Source organism: Dysidea avara, chromosome 4 (assembly GCF_963678975.1).
Source record: "Dysidea avara chromosome 4, odDysAvar1.4, whole genome shotgun sequence".
Taxonomy (NCBI): Eukaryota; Metazoa; Porifera; class Demospongiae; order Dictyoceratida; family Dysideidae; genus Dysidea; species Dysidea avara.
This window is the reverse complement of record NC_089275.1, coordinates 31,883,780-31,901,127: the sequence shown is the minus strand read 5'-3', so window position 1 is coordinate 31,901,127 and position 17,348 is coordinate 31,883,780. Positions and strand designations below refer to the sequence as shown.

At 38.1% G+C, this 17,348-nt stretch overlaps 1 protein-coding gene across 2 annotated transcripts in view; it reads right to left on the bottom strand.

The window, feature by feature from the left end:
• Positions 1–14,988, bottom strand: part of LOC136254687 (uncharacterized) — a 29,058-nt gene extending 14,070 nt beyond the window's left edge. For both annotated transcript variants that reach the window (XM_066047404.1, XM_066047405.1), the window contains exons 1-4: positions 14,882–14,988; positions 3,717–3,818; positions 2,607–2,705; positions 1,412–1,510 (exon numbers count right to left, since the gene is read on the bottom strand). In XM_066047404.1, the coding sequence (XP_065903476.1) occupies positions 1,412–1,510; positions 2,607–2,705; positions 3,717–3,818; positions 14,882–14,932 (351 nt within the window). In that variant the 5' untranslated portion in view covers positions 14,933–14,988. The remainder of the gene's footprint in view (positions 1–1,411; positions 1,511–2,606; positions 2,706–3,716; positions 3,819–14,881) is intronic.
• Positions 14,989–17,348: the final 2,360 nt, after the last annotated feature.

The window sequence follows — 17,348 nt, the reverse complement described above, 5'->3', positions numbered from 1 at the left end:
ACTGGTGCTTACAAAAGCGGCTGTAACGTTTACCAATGGATTAAGGTACGGAGCTACGTACAATTTTCATCATCGTGTTTTCCATGAACAGGGGAATCAATTGCTGGGTAAGTTTTTCCTTTACTCATCCTTCTTCACTGCATACAAAGGCGAAATTCGTGAAAAGAAATCGATTGTGTATGATCGCTTTAACGTGATGTAAACAAATGCTCATATCTTCCGTATCCCTGGGTCTACTGCAAGAAAACAAAGATTTTCCAACTCCTCTTGAGCCGGCGAATACGATGATATCCAAGGTTTTATTGTTAGTCCCTTTCTTCACGGCATTTAAAAAATTTATGGAATTTTTTCAATAATACACATTAGGTATTTCACCCAATGTACTCAATGCTTTCTACTGTAAATTTAGGCTTGCACAATTGTGTTGGGTTTTCTCAGATCCGGTCACATATACAGATAGAGGGTGCAGAACCCAAAACCCTGACACTGCCAAGTGAGACAAGAATGGCAAAGTGGGCCAGTTGGTGCCTCCCAATTATACAACTGGATAGACTATAGCAATGTGCATGTGCACGCAATCACACACTCTATTCTTGACTTCCTGAATGCCTGTACAGGGATATTCATCCCTGCCCCAACCCTTCACAGAAAGTAGTCACCCAAGGGAGACTGGGTAACTTAATTTCACCACTGGTAAAAACGGCTTGTAACATTAACACCAAAGATGGTTATATTTGGTACCATGTCTCACAAAAATTTATAGAGCTGACCGATTATAATCACTCAAACTGTTAATAAGGCTAATAAGCCACTTTTAACAGTGAAGCATTTTTTCTAGGCCAAGTGAGCGAACACCCATGGATAGGCCATAGACAAAAAAGCAGGGACCTGAGCTGCACACATGTGTGCCCATACACACACACACACACACACACACACACACACACACACACACACACACACACACACACACACACACACACACACACACACACACACAACACACACGCATGCACGCACGCACATGCATGCATGCACACACACAAACGCACGCACGCACATGCATGCATGCACGCACACAAACGCACACACAAACTGGGCGGTATAACAGTATTTTTACATACCGTGGTATGGCTATTAATTATAGGTATAACTTTATTGAAGGAAACTGGTATCTGTGGTTATGCATTGATAGTAATGCACTGCATAGCATAGTACTTTAGGGGAGGCGACATGAAGACTCTGGTATTTGATTAAGTTATGTGTTGATGGTTTGTAAAAGATGTGAGTTAGTAACAGAAAACTAAACGTTTTCTACTCAATATGTATACATTTTGGGGCTGGAATTATAAAACTTCACAACTTATTGCAATTGTTACAAGGTTTCAATTCAAACAGATACATGACTTACAATATCCTTCATATCTATTTCTGCTTTATGATCGCATAACAACTTGGCACAATTAATATGACCATTACTGCAGGCATGATGTAGTGGGGTACCTCCATCCTGCATTCACAATATACGTGTATATATGTAGCAAACACTGAAGAGCTGTTAGTTATACATGCAGTGACACACAGTATACACAATAGTGAATAAATTCTAAACTTAAGAGAATGGTTATATAAATTAAACGATGATATATGGTTACTTTCAAATGTGTGGTACAATGCCTTATTGGATGCTGCAAAAATTACTTATCATATTTGTTTTTAATCACCGATCTTACAGTAGCTAGCTTTGGTGGCTTTTGCAATTTCGAAATGTGAAACAAACTCTGAGAATCAGCTGTTCTGGCTGTTTACAGATTCTTAAATACTGGTATGAGTACAGCCAGTTACTTATGGTTGCCCATTTTTTTACATACATAAATACCAGCCATTGCATAACTTGACTATAATATGTGCATGTGACTGGTCTGGGAAACTTGGTCTTATCACCCAAGAGAGCAGATATAAATTTTCACTAAGAACACAAAGTTACATGAATCAGCTAGACTTGAGTGGTCTGCTTTTGCTGGCTGCTTATTTTCTCAAGTACAGTGGTGATGCATATGGGCAGTCTGGGGTTCTACGTGTAATTGGGATGGCTGGATGTGGCTGTACAGCTCCGTGGTATTGAATTAAGACCTGTGCTTTAAATGTCCTTTCATTTTAGCCAGTTTTGAAACCTCAATGGGCCATAAAATGGCCCAATTCATCTCTACGCTTTCCTCTTTAGTTTTATAAACAACCTCTTGCCCTCCTTCCGCCCCCACCACCCACCCCTTTTAGAGCTTGCCTGATAAAGTGAACATCAAGTTAAAAACTATCTAAAATGGCAGCTGTTGGCTACTTGTAAAGTGGATCCTCTGAAAGGTAAGGAATCGGTGTACATAAAACATGCCAAATTTTGGAATGCATAGCTTCAGCCATTGTCAAGCTACAATTAATTAACACACTGAATACTTAAAACTGGAATTTTTAAATAGGAAATAAAACTGGTTTTCCCTAACTGGGTTACATTATAATCTCTAGTGGGCTATAATGATATGGGGTGTATATTCAATTGTACATATGCAATGTATGTGCATTCACATAAATTACTTCAATAGCCAATTTACTTTGGACTTCAGATTCACTGGAACTCCTGCTTTAAGCATCATAGCTACTAGATTGTAATGACCATTCCGAGCTGCTTTATGCAATGGTGAATCATCCCACTGTAATGTACAGGTAATTCTGTCACATTCACACAATTATATGAATATTTACACTGGCATAATAATATTATACGTTAATGTACATCTCAATAGCACAACCACTCTTGATTAAGACAACATTGCGATATTGAAATTATGGTACAGGGAATCCTTTTTATTGTGGCCACCTTTGGGCCAATATTTACAGATCTTAGTAAGCAGGTGGCTACATTAGGCAGATCACTTTGTACACAAATGACACATTTGGGGATTTTAATTATTATACTATGACTTGATTAGACAGATTTGACTGTATGTACATATGTATAACAAGTCAGCATTATATTATAGTATCATAGTTTTGTTTACCATAATTTATTCTGGATATATTCTAACAAATAATATGATTTTCTTTATTGCTTTTACATTGTGCAAAAATTCATCGCAATACATGCAGGGGTGTATCATGTTTCAATGGTTGTGGTAACGGAAGCTACGAAGGCAAAATTGCGTGTATTGCATAAAATGACACTGCACAAAACATGTATCATAATGTTCCTATACTGAAACTTGAATGAAATTCTCAGCAATGTACACACTTTCCACAAAAACTGTCAAACTTCATTCACATTTCCTAAATGGAATTTGGTACTTACCTATATAAAAGATTACTGAAATGTAAATTAGTTGTGACAATTCCTTGCACAATTCCATTTACATTGCCTTTAAACTAGGAAGTTTGCAGATTGCTGATGATGAATTTCTGAAAATCTCAAGGAAATGTCACAATTTGTTATGGCTGAAACCCCAGGAAACACATTTTTTGTGAAGTGTTAATAACAGAAAAGTTGCCTACATATTTCAAAAATATAATATTTATATTATTGTGGGTAGCTGCTTTCAACCACAAAATTTAATGGCTAAACTATATCAAGTCCACATATAACACTATTATACACATGTTAAAGACCATCTTACAAACAATTGTGTATGATACATACAACACGTATTACTGTAATATTGTACACGGACCACGTCACGAGCAGCAGTGACATCAACTCCTCTTGATGAGAGGTCTAAAAGAACTTGCAGCTTTCCATACTTGGCAGCATCAATTACCTGACTGTTTTCCTCCTAAACAGCAAGTACATATAACTATTGACAAAACTTGTGACTTTTATCGACAACATAACAAATTTGTTGATTACAAGTTGTTCACCACTAGCCTAAGAACCAAAGCATGAATCTTTGAGTAAAGTATCCTAAAGTGAAATGGGACAAATACTTACTGTATAAGGGATAAAAAAGCTAACCCATCAAGATTTCATCTGCAGGCCGCCTGGATTCCACCCAAGCATTATAGTGTAAGAAGCCAAATGTCAATCACTAGTGGTTTACCTTCTGCAGCATCCATGAAAATTATTTTAAGGACACTATAAAGATTATTTGTTTTACAACATCTTTAGTACAAGAAGAGTCTATATCTATGCTTTACTAACACTTACTGCATGGCAAAATTTAGCATTTACCATATACCATCTGATATTCATACATGTGGTTGACAACATATACTTTAAGTTGACTGCTATATATTTTTCAATTACTCAGTTTACATTGACCACCTACAGTTTTCCCCTTTGCTATAACAATTGCATGTTGGAGTTCTAATCACGCTGTATATACTATAGGAATCTGTATAATGTTTCTAAAAATAGCGATGTGCATTTCTGCATTTTAGAACTTCAGGAGGCAGCCAATATGTGGGGATTACAGTAGAGACATTCACCTCGTTAGACGTCTTTCAACATCATCCAGTGTACTATTCATTGCTAGATTAATACAGTTTTCATGATTTAAGTAAGTATAGTAAGTTTAATAGTCACTATAACCACTTTTATTGTGGGGCTTCCCACAGGTGCAGTGAGATTCCCAGGCTTCCAATGATTCACTAACGCAGCACATCTTAATTGACATTAATAATTAATGACTGTTGTATGTATGATATAATTACAACATGTATTAATGGAGGATTCTTCAACACAGTGTGTAAATGGTATAAGGGTATTACATAAGTAGTGTTTCACAAGTGGAACACATGAACACACCATGACAATCTTCAAGACAGTCAGTGTGGATCACACATTACAGTCTTCATTAATACACCTTCGCCCCTCAACTGGTTCATCATACAAACCAAAACACAAACTGCACATTCATTCTCTGAAAGCTCATGATGCTGAATACCATGCAGTTGACTACATGTTAAATTTGATTTTTCCACCCAAACTCCTTTCTTTCTTTATTCTCCTGCCATCTGCTGTTCTCTTGGCTGAGTCCCATGCTCCTTTTCTTCATCCCAAAAAGCGTTCTGTGCCTCCCTTTCTTTCTTCTATTCATCTTTTAATTCTATTTTTTCTTGCTTCTTACAGGCTTTCTCCTCCAGCAAAGTGATTGGTTCTGCACTAGATCAAAACTTGAGCACAGCCCTTTGGTTTTGAGTTTCTTTGTGTAGGAGTTGGATATACAAGGAGTTCTGAAAGAGGAGATCTCATAGTGCCTGTAGAGTCAGTAATGGTACTCACAGTGTTGGTAGAGCCAGTAACTGTACTTGCAGTGTTGATAGAGCCAGTAAAGGTACTCATAGTGTTGGTATGGTAGAGTACTCACAGTGTTGGTAGAGCCAGTAATGGAACTCACAGTGTTGGTAGAACCAGTAATGGTAATTACAGTATATGTAGAGCCAGTAACAGCACTCACATGCAATATTGGTAGAGCATAACAGTTGGTAGTGCTAGTAAAGGTACTCACAGTGTTGGTAGAGTTAGTAACAGAACTCACAGTGTTGGCAGAGCCAGTAACGGTGCTTACAGAATTCACAGAACCACTAACAGTATTCACAGTGAAAATCTCTGCAATACAAAAAGTATCATCAAGGTCTGGAAGTAGTGCTGTCAAAATAAGTGTTTAATAAACACCTGCTAGCTCAGACTGATTGAAGTTTCCAGACATGATATAAAGTCTGGGCACTTCAAACAATCTGAGCTAGCAGGTGTTTATGTAGTAGTTGTGACATGGGCACAAGTGATTTGCTTGAAATTTATGCACGAGCACAAGGGCACTGCCCGAGTGCGAGTGCGTATATTTCAGGCAAAGCACAAGTGCCCATGTTACAACTAAAATATTTCACTTAGGTGACTCACCTGCAAGTGTGCATGGAAACTGCAGGAATGCTTTGGGAGTGTACTTATATGGGACCATGTGAATTTCAATTGTGGATAACATCATAAGAGCAATGACAATGCACTGCTGAGAGGCCGAATGTAAGTATATCGTCATGAGCATGCAGATCGCTTCAACTGTGGGTACGCAATTACACACAGGAAGCCAAAACACGATCTGAACAGCTCATATTGAAGCTTAAGTGCACTATAAAGTACTTACTATACTAGCCATGAATAAACTAAAGCAGTGAATATGTTTACAGCACTATAATCGCCTAGCCAATTAAGCACCACGCCCGGTCACTACATGTGTGAATCGCACCAGGTGTCAAAACAGCAATATAAAGACGATTCAAGTGCACTAAAGTACTTACTTTACTATTCATAAATAAACTAAAGTAGTGAATACTATTAACACTAGTGGCCAAATCAATCAAGCGCTACGCCCAGTGTCTGGACATCACCACGTGACTATTGAATACAACATGATCAATATAAACTAACCTGTGACCTTCTTCATTCAGTAAAACAATGAACTATCTTTCCATGATCTATGCTTTGGCTCAATTTACAAAACTAAAACCCACTATCGATCCTGTGAAGCGTCACTATATTAAAGCAGAGGAGATCACACAGTTTCATAAAAGATATTGAATGATTTCTGAGATGCATTAATGAGAATAGGAGGCTCTCTTGTGCTTCAATAATGCCAACAATCCCAGTTTGTATGGAATTCATTGTGTACCAGTGTTGAAACCGGGTCGGGTCATCTAGGTCACATTTTCTCCGGGTCATCCCAGTCCAATTCAGTTTATAAATTATCCGGGTCTGACCTGGATTGGATTACGTGAGAAACGAAACTGTTTGTTTGACGACGTGGAAACTTATAAGCGATAGTCGCGTAGCTCTTTCGTGAGCCACGCCCACTTATCGCATTACAAACATATGCTCAGCCATGCCCATTTATTTTGTAAGTGCAGTCTATAGCATGAAACTGTGTTCGTTGCTGTCTACAAGCTTACGTGGAGCCACGCCCACTAATCGATTATTGTATGAGGTATATATAGTCTAGTATTGCAGCAGAATAAGTACTTTTGTGAGCCATACCCACTTTAATATATCAGGAAATTGTAACACTAGGTAATGCACAAAGCCACACCCAATTGCTGTCTGTAAACTTACAGCAGCTACGTGGAACCAAACTAACTGACTCATTTTAAATCATAAGCTTACCGGCTTAGTTATCACATATTAAACTACTTGTTTACTCAACACGAACCGAACGCTCAAAACGTAGTCTTGCTTGCGCGAGACTACTCGAAACATAGCTCTTATCACACACCTCTGCTTTAATTAATCCGGGTCAATCCGGGTCACATTGGGATCTGACCTGTATTGCTATCCGGTCATCCGGGTCAACTATACTTACAGACATCACTAAACAGTCTTATAAATCAAACCAAAAACTTCCGAATATTATACTCACAGGTGGTTTTAATTTTCCCAGCATTAGCTGGTGTGATGGTAGTGGCCAACTTAGTTTGTATCCTACTTATGGCAGTGAATTGAATAACTTATTTCTGGACATAGCCAATGATGTTGGTTTAGAACTATTTGTTACATCCCCCACTAGACGGGAAAGTATACTCGACCTTGTCTTCTCTACTTACTCTAATATCACAGACCTAAGTATTATCCCAGGGATGTCTGATCATGAAGCTGTTGTCTTCTGTGTTGACATGGAAAGTAAAACCACTTATAATAAAATAGAGCACAAAGCAGCCTTACATCATAAAGCCAACCTTGAAAGCATCAAAGGTGATTTGTTCAGCTTTCAAACATCATTAATTTTTAGAAAGTGATCCTTACTCTAGATCTGTTGAACAAAACTGGTGTGACCTCAAGAATGCAATTACAGTAACTGTCTCTAAAAATGTCCCACACAAAACTATACGTTCCCGTACCAGCTTGCCTTGGATAAAGAAAGAAAGTAAGAGGAACATGAGAAAGTGTAAAAAATTATATAACAGAGCGAGAAAGAGAAACTCTAGTGAAGACCGGAATGCTTATCGAAAGATGAAAAACTCTATAAACAGTATGTTGAAAACAGCACATAATAATTATTTCAGCAAATTATATGACGGCTCATTTAGTGGAAACCGCAGACAATTTTGGAAATATATTAGAGCCAAACGAAAAGATAATCATAACATTTCCACATTGGTAACGAATGGACTACCTATCTATGATTCAAAAGAAAAGGCAAATGTATTAAACAAGCACTTTGAGTCAGTCTTCATCAAGGAAAATCTGTCTAATGTTCCCATTATGAACCAAAGTAATAACTCACTACCTGGAATGCCTGATATAACTTTTTCGGTTACTGGAATACAACATCAACTACCTATACTAGATACCAACAAGGCTAGTGGCCCAGACAATGTCTCTTCATTCATCTTAAAGCACTGTTCCAATGAAATATCACCTATATTACAAGTCATTTTTACGCAATCCCTTGATACAGGTGTGCTACCATCAGACTGGTTAAAGGCTAATGCATGCCCTGTTTTCAAAAAAGGAAACCGAACTCATGCTTCCAACTATCATCCAATATCCTTAACATCTATATGCTGCAAAACCATGGAGCACATTATTTATCATTCTATTATACAACATCTGAACTCCTTCAATGTACTCATTGAAAACCAACATGGATTCAGGTCTCAGCACTCCTGTGTCACTCAACTTATTTCCCTGTTAAAAGATTTCTCATATTCCATGGATCATCACCAACAAACGGATGTTATTCCTCTCAATTTTGCAAAAGCATTTGACAGTGTCCCACACCAGAGACTTCTTGTAAAACTCAGACATTACAGCATTACTAATAACATCTGTCACTGGATCAGTACCTGGCTTACCCAAAGATCTGAACAAGTAGTATTAGATGGTGCCTCATCTGAATCAGTGTCAGTTCAGTCTGGAGTACCGTCCTCGGTCCCTTGATGTTTCTCATATACATTAATGACATCACAGAGAGCATAAGTTCACCGTTACGACTATTCGCTGATGATTGCAAACTATTACTACTGAAGAAGATGCTATTTAACTACAAAATGATCTCGACCATCTATTTGCCTGGGAAATAAAGTGGCAACTACGTTTTAATGTAACAAAATGTACTATTACGCGCTTCACCAGATCTTCATCACCTATTCTATTCAAGTATAAACTGAATGATTGCAATTTAACAACATCTAGTGAACACTCCTACCTTGGAATTTTATTAGATAATAAACTATCTTGGCCATCTCACATAAAAAACACAACTGCTAAAGCCACTAAAACTTTAAACTTTCTCAAACGGAACCTTAGTAGTTGCTCACCAGAAGTAAAAGCATCAGCTTACCACACCATGATTTGTCCTGTAATGGAATATGCTGTGGTTGTATGGGACCCATACTATCAAACTGATATCCAACAGTTAGAGAAAGTGCAGTATAGAGCTGCAAGATGGGTTTTAAATGATTTCAGTAGATACAGTTCAGTCACAAATATGTTACAACAGCTTTCTTGGCCAAGTCTCCAAGTACGTCATAAGATATGTAGGTTACAAACACTATTCCACAATGAGTACCTTTTATCTATCCCATCCTACTATTTAGAAATGGAAAGAGCCACTAGACAATATCATCCTAGATGTTACATTCTTCCTACTTCATCCACCAACATATTCCAACATAGTTTTTATTTCAGATCAATTCCTGATTGGAACGCTTTACCACCCAGATTAATTGATCATGATAACATTGACCAATTTACTAATGAAATCCAGCAAATTTATAAGTCCTAACTTCTGTACGCGTGCAATCATTGTAACTATGTTTGTAATTGCTAAATTTTTCCTGAGCTAATCAGTAATAATAAATAAATAAATAAACAGTAGTGACCCGGTTTCAACGCTGGTGTGTACCATACCATCATCAATCCATTGTCGAAGCTTCATTGGCCTTTTAATTGGTTTCTGTACTTCATTCAAGTTCCTTTCTCTTTTCTTATTTTTCTTCTTGCATGCCATCATTTCTTCAATATGCGCTAATCTTTGAGTAGTAAATTTCCAGATAACTCCATGTCATTTCGGTGGTCAACTTTACATGCACCTGCAGTCAACAGAAAATATCGGTTCACAAAATATATATACCAGTCAGCATTCAGTTGCTTATGCTACTTGGTGTCAACTAGGAAGACCACCTAAATAGGGAATCAAAGATGTAGCTTGGTGGGTTTGTCACAATATCAGCATCATAATTATGCTGTTGATGCTAGAACTCTAATATGTTCTCTGGTTTTTGTGTGGATGTGCCATGACAATTGCCAGTAAAGCAGGTGTGCACTTGCAGTGTGACAGTCTACCTTTGCAGTTGTCTGTTTCTTCAAAGGCCGTGTAACCCGTAATTGGGAAGTAAAGAAGAGAGAAGTGTGTGTGTTTGTGTGTGGTGTCTGTGCACATGCATATTATACACAGTGGCAGATACAGGGGGGTTGCAATGGTTTCAGCTGAAACCCCTTCTGAAAATAGTGTGCGTGCCCCTAATTTATTTACATTTTGTGTATGTGATAAAATCACCAAGGGTTATACATAGTGTATTATATCAGGACTTTTCTACTGGCCAAACTTTATGCTTTAGCCTTTGAAATCATCACTATGGTGTTAACAGCAGGTAGTTACTTTTTTTGGGGTCTTTGACTTAAAGCTAGGCTGAAGTTGCAATTCCAGAGTGGAACTCCCCTTTCAAAAAAGTTTGGATCTTGAAAACTTCCTTAACCTGAAACCCCTTCTGAAAATTTCTAGATCCGCCACTGATACAGTACATTAGTGCAGTTCACAACCCCAAAAAGGTGTATGAGACTCCTAATATTTAAGTATCATACAGTACAATAATACTGTATAGGTACCACAAAGGTTTGGGCATGGCCCATGAAAAATATCACCTAAAAACCAGCCTCACTTTTCCCTAATGAAGATGAAAAGGTATTGGTTAGGTAAAACTGAGCCCAAACAAACCTTAAGATCGACCTGAAATGCTTTCAACAAGTTGCTATGAAATTTAAACGTATTATATTAAATGGAATTTTCTAGTGACTGACTGAGTAACCAACTACTAACTGATGCCTCAGACAAGTGTAACTCGATAACTGCTAAGGCTACAGGCTTGATTTTTTCACTGTTTGATGTCGCTTTGGTCCAAGAAGTGCCTTTTGGCATACCACATTATGTACAATGTATTCTCCATGGACTTACCAGTGTCCTCCTTTGTGTCATTTTCATCTTGGCTGACAGTGAAAGGTGTCGATTTGGCAATAGCATGTGATGGCTTCCCTTCGTAACAGAAATCATCAGTATTTTCATAGTGACTACTTTGATTGCAGCGGTACTTTTTGAACAGTTCTTGATTTGTAGTGTTGTGTAATGAGTTGTACATAGCTGACAACGAAGCATAATGAATACTTCACTTTTCAGCCAATAATTGATCGCTGGAGTGCGTGGCGTCATTCTTTCTTTTGATGCGCCATGCGTGGGTTCACCAGTCATAATAATTATTTACAAAAAAAAGTTAACAAACAAGTACACAGAAAAATTTGGAATTTTCAACTAGAGTAGAGACCATACAGGTGTACATCAACAAAAAGTACTGAAACAAGCTGGAGTAGTGCACGATATTAAATCACAGTAAAACAATAAGAAGTGTTATATCCCTACTGTGCATTTCCATTACAGTATCTTGAACACAGGAGGGAAGTAACACTTCTTGTTGTTTTACTGCGATTTACTATCGTGCATGTTTCACTACCTTTTATCTATGTGCTATGGTCCCTACTCCAGTTGAAAATTTCAATTTTTTGTGTATTAATAACACATACATTCTGCTTGTGCTGGAAATGAGAATTTAGAAAACGGGACCAGAGGAGCTTTGACAGGAGCACAAGCATACTTTGTACAGATTGATTTACAAAATTTCCACTGGCCAATTACTCTGAATTGCTGTAGTAACTACCTATAGTCAGCCTCCAAAAGCCCATCTTTGTGGTGATCTCACAGTTGTGAGTTTAGTCGTCACCCTCAATATTCTTGTGCATGAACATGTGGAAACAAAAATAATTGTATTTTGTAGGTAATTCCAGATTCCAAAAATTCTAAATATTTAATGGATTTCAAATTGGATTTCTGAGATAGTGTACATGAGTCTGAGCCCGTAGGTTACCCTGGACATTAACATTGTCCTTTAGATTTAAGATGTTATCCATTGAGAACCTCTGCAGAGGCACCAGGTTCTAAGTGATACCATCAGGCAGCATCCTGGGTTTAGCATCTGGAATTCCATAAAGTTTGCATATTTCTTTCACTGTGAATCTTCCATTGGAGAGTTGGCACAATCAATACCAGTGATTTTTCAAACAATTGGATCATTTCTAGAGTTTCTGGGATGAGGAATATGATGTTTCCTGCTACAAATGTGTCTGTGGTGTGGTATGTTATGCCAATTATAAGATTATTTGGTACAGGTTGCCATCTGACCCTCAACACTACCACACTATTTACATAGCTATTTTAATTCTGTAATATTGTATCTAGGAATAATGATCGTGAATAAATAAACAAATAAAATATTTACCCGTACTCTTTGCCTGAACGACCCAGCACATGTTAGGTGGACATGTTTCTCTGTGTAGTTTTCAATATTACTATGCTATTATTAGTCAGCGAATTTGCAACACAAGTAGCTTATTTGTTTGGTGCACTATCCTATGATGGATTTTTAAAAATAAAGTGTTTATGAGAGTACTATATACACAAGGTTACACTAAATAAAAATTATTTCCATTAGCTACACTGTAATTTTAAAATTCCCCCAGGATCATTATTTGTGACTGTCTCTGGGAAAACCGTTCTTATCGCCCATTTAAAAGTATCGAGAAACGTCGGTTTTAAATATTCTGTGTGTTGTAGCTGGCCAATGGTGGTAGCTACGCATACCAAATTTTCACACGTTTCACAACAATTTCTTACCTTCCTGATCATCCACTGAAGAAGTAGCCAACAGCTAAGTTTCCCGCCATTTTAGATAGTTTTTAAACCGAGGTTGTCTGTATCAGGCGAGCTCCAGAAGGGTGGGAGGCGGGGGCCGTGGAAGGCGGGGGCCGTGGAAGGCGGGCAAGATGGTGTTCAAAAATTGAAAAGAGACGTGCTGGGATGAATTAGGCCAAGTTATAGGCCATTCAGGGCTCAGAACTGGCTAAAATGAAAGGAAATTTACAGCACAGGTCATTGTCCAACACCACAGAGCTGTACAGCCACACACAGCCATCTCCTGGTCGGCCAGGGCTCCATCAAGACCCCAGACCACTCGTACGGCTCGCCACTGTGCTCTAGAAAAGCAGCCAGCAAAAGCAGACCACTTTACTCTGGTCGACTGTGGCAGTGAAACTTGATAGTGCATTCATTAAGCTTTGTGTTTGTGTGAAAAAATCAAACTTCCTGTCTTGGGCGATAAGAACGGTTTTCGTAGATCCAGTCACATTTTAAACAAGAGTATTTTGTATAGAGCACTGGCTCACCAAAACCCCTAAAAAGCAATGGACAACATTCTAGACATTTCTGCCCATTTTACGTGTAGCTAGCTATGAGCAAAAATTTAGCGACACGGCTAGCTATTTTATTTATTTATTTATTTTTTTGAAACCATCAGAATAATGATGAAATGACAAAATTACATACAGAGCCTCGGACACATGCGACTACAAAGATAAGATCCGCGTAGGCATGGCAAGGATACATACAAAAATAATTAACTACAAAACTTAACTTAAAGTGTCCAGGTTGGATTACTACGTGCATAAAAGATTCTCTGAGAGGAAGTTATAGCCACAGCAGCTGCTCTATCAAGCAATGCTTTCGTCTTGGAAAAACTCAGATTTGAAACTCTTTTCATAGATGTTACTGTCTCTGTAAGGTAATGGCCAAGGCAACCAATTTCAACTGTGTGGTAATGACTAACAAAACCCAAGCGGTCAAGCTCAGCAATAATTTGCAGATATTCTGGCTTCTCCTGCTTACGTTCTCGTGCAGCAGAAAGGTCAGCACGAGAATTAAATGGGCAGGTAAGTTCCAGAAGTACAACAGATTTCATTTCTGCATTATATATAACAATGTCAGGTCGGTGAGAACACACTAGTACAGCAGGGGGAATGGTGGCAGGAGGAGAGTCAGACGCACGTTTGCCATCCAAATCAGCAAATATTTCTACATTATCCAAACAAGCTTGCAACTCAGACATCAAACATAATAAAACAGCATCATGACGAAAAGTAAACCTGCCTTGCTGCAAAGCCACAGGACACCCATTTAGCACATGGTGACAAGTTGGACGAGGTGACAAACAAAGTGAACAAGTTGCACCAGTTTGTATATGCCAGCGACGTAAATTTAACGGAGTTGGTAATGTATCTGAGCTATATCCCAAACGGAGAACAAACCCACCTTTTTAAAGTTACAACGTTACAACTATAGACCATTGGTAGGCTCCTTACTATTGTTGCCAACCCGTAGGCGAGGGCTCCCTGATATATAAAATTTATTGCTTAGATAGCTAATTAGACCACAAACCGCCTTGGGAATTACCTGGTCTTTTACGCCGTATATTTTTATACGCCTCATTACAGTACATCTTTAATTTGTTAACAACGTCTCGCCTTTACTCGAAAATGTACAACTCGCAAGAGGAACTATTATCTCGTCAGTAAAACAATTTTCAGGCCGATATTGATCGATAGGACGCACGCTACAAGGCGACTCGCTAGTAGACTAGTACAGAGTCGCCACTAGAGCGTACCGATTACACATTTTGAAACTGTACTAACATTAGCTATAACCTCACTACATATGCCAACAGTATCGCTTAACAATTATTGACTGACCCTAGTGGGTTTTCTTCCTGTACCACTTCGAGGAAACATAGACTCTGTCATAGTATCTGCGCCTCACCTCACCCCTCAGTGAAATAATCATTTTTAAAAGATTTCCGGCATGATACGAAGATATCCTGGTTAAGACACACCCCGAATTAGATGAACAGCCCTTGTAGCTATTTTCGTAGAGCAAACAGCAGATGGTATAGCTAAATGATTACCATATCTACTGTTTTCTCTACAATGATTTTTTTTTTGCTGATGATGTGGCCATGCAGAATCGGTCTCTGATTGTAACACCTTCCAATACATGATGGTCTTGACCTGATTTCTGCTTGGTGCTCCAAATATCAAATGCGTTAAAACCCTTTCCAAATGTGAATTTTTGTGGATTTCGAATAAATGCTCACCCTTTAAAATTAAAGTTCTTTACTACCTTAATAACCATAAATCTGTCAAGTAGCCACTTGGGTGTTGTTGTAGATACTACAGTAAGCTATCATGGAATAACACATGTTTCTGCTAAAGCCACTAAAGTCTTGAACATTTTGTGTCGTCATAGTACACCTGCCATTCTACATTGAAACACAGAGCCTTTAGAGCTCTTGTGATTCCTATAGCTACTGGATGACACAAGTGTGGTATGTAATCCTCCATAATCAGAGAGACACTTTAGCACTAAGAGAAGATGTGACCGGACCTGCAAAAATAGGGCATGTGGGCACAAACTACATCCTGTCACTCAACAGGTAATATCTTGGTACTGAAACATAATATTTGCATTCTATAACTTGCATCATAAAGCAAATTAAAAGCTTACTAAGAGCTGAAAATTGCATTGCCATATCATAATGGTACAAAACATTATGAGTAATGAACGTTTGAGAAAATAGGCAAAAATCATGTACCCACATGCCCTATTTTCGCAGGCCCAGTCACAAATGCTAAGTGATGGTGCCCGTTGGGTTTGTGGAAACAGATTTTATGGTCTAAATCCTCTGAGGAATGTTGTGAGAGTTGCTCTGGCCATCACTATCCACACGACAGAGGCACTTGTCAGTGACAATCATATAATAATATTATGATTATGTTCCATCAACATAGCTATATCCCTACCTTTTAGTGATCATTTACCTTCTCCTCTGCTCCAGCTAGATCTCATTGTCTATCTCTATCTTGTGTAAGTCCTACATTAACTCATATAGCTAGCTATTCCTTTTTTTGTAAATAGTATATTTATAATTTTGAATCTCCATCCCATTCAAAATTTTGTCAATTTCCTGCCATGTCTCCTTTAGGTGGCTTTTTTATAATTTTCTCTGTTTTAATTAGGTTTTTTGTTTGCTTGTTTCTTTTTATGTAGGTATGTAACAGGGGTGGATCCAGAGTTTGTAAAGGGGGGTGCACTTTGCTGAAAAAAGTTGAAGACCAAAAAAAAAAGGTCACAGCAAATAATGGCTGTCCTTTACCAAATGTATATACCATAAAGTATATAAAGATCCTTATTCAGAGCTTTGTGTATAGTTAAGCTACACTGCCTCACTGAGACAGCTTTATTAGAGTGAGTGACTGCTCTATTAGAGTATCTAGATCTTGTATGCATTTTTTAAAAGGGGGGGTTACGTCCCCCCGTGCCCCTCCCCCGGATCCACTACTGTGTAAAGTAGATTGGTAACTTTATACTGTTATGTGTTAAGTGATTAATTTTGTCTTTGTAAGGCCACATGCACTTAATTATTAGTTTCTCATCCCCTCCAGCATGGCCGTTTTTCTTACCTCATCAATGATTTTTACATCACTGGTGGCTGTGTGCAGCTATCCAGCACCTTCTAAAGTTGGTATCTTGCTAGAGCAGTCTAATAAAACTGCTTTCTGAGTCATTTTAGCTAGCTAATTCAGCTATCTAGTCAGTAAAAAATAGAATAAAAATCTGCCCTCCCGCACTACTTTTTTGAGTACTAGAGGATGAGTAACTAATGATCAAGTTTATGGTTAGATTTTTATTTTTTTATCTTTTAGCTATTGTGTTGTCTTTGTAGGTGATACCCCTTATAGGCCTTGTTGCCTCCTGTACTCACCTTACCTTGTGGCTCGCCTTGTGGTTAACAAATGAAAATAAATATATGTATTTGTATATTCTTTTCTTTGTTTTCTTATTTGTATATTAATTCTAGGTGATGATATTCTTCGATCCAATCTAGACATAGCTAGCTATAGGGGTACCTAATGCATGACCAATGCCCACATTGTATGTGGTTCTCTACAAGGGTCACTTTCAGGTGGTCGCATGCTTCCTGAGGACTCGTAGCTAGTTATGCTTTTGTTTTGTTTTGTACATCTTTTCATCACATGATGGTTCTCTCTCATATAGGGTGTGGCACAAGGAAAGATCACTCAATATTGATTAACATGATGTGATTGATGTGAAAAATGCATTGATGTGTTGTAGCTAACTTTGAGTGTCTTTGTGATGTAT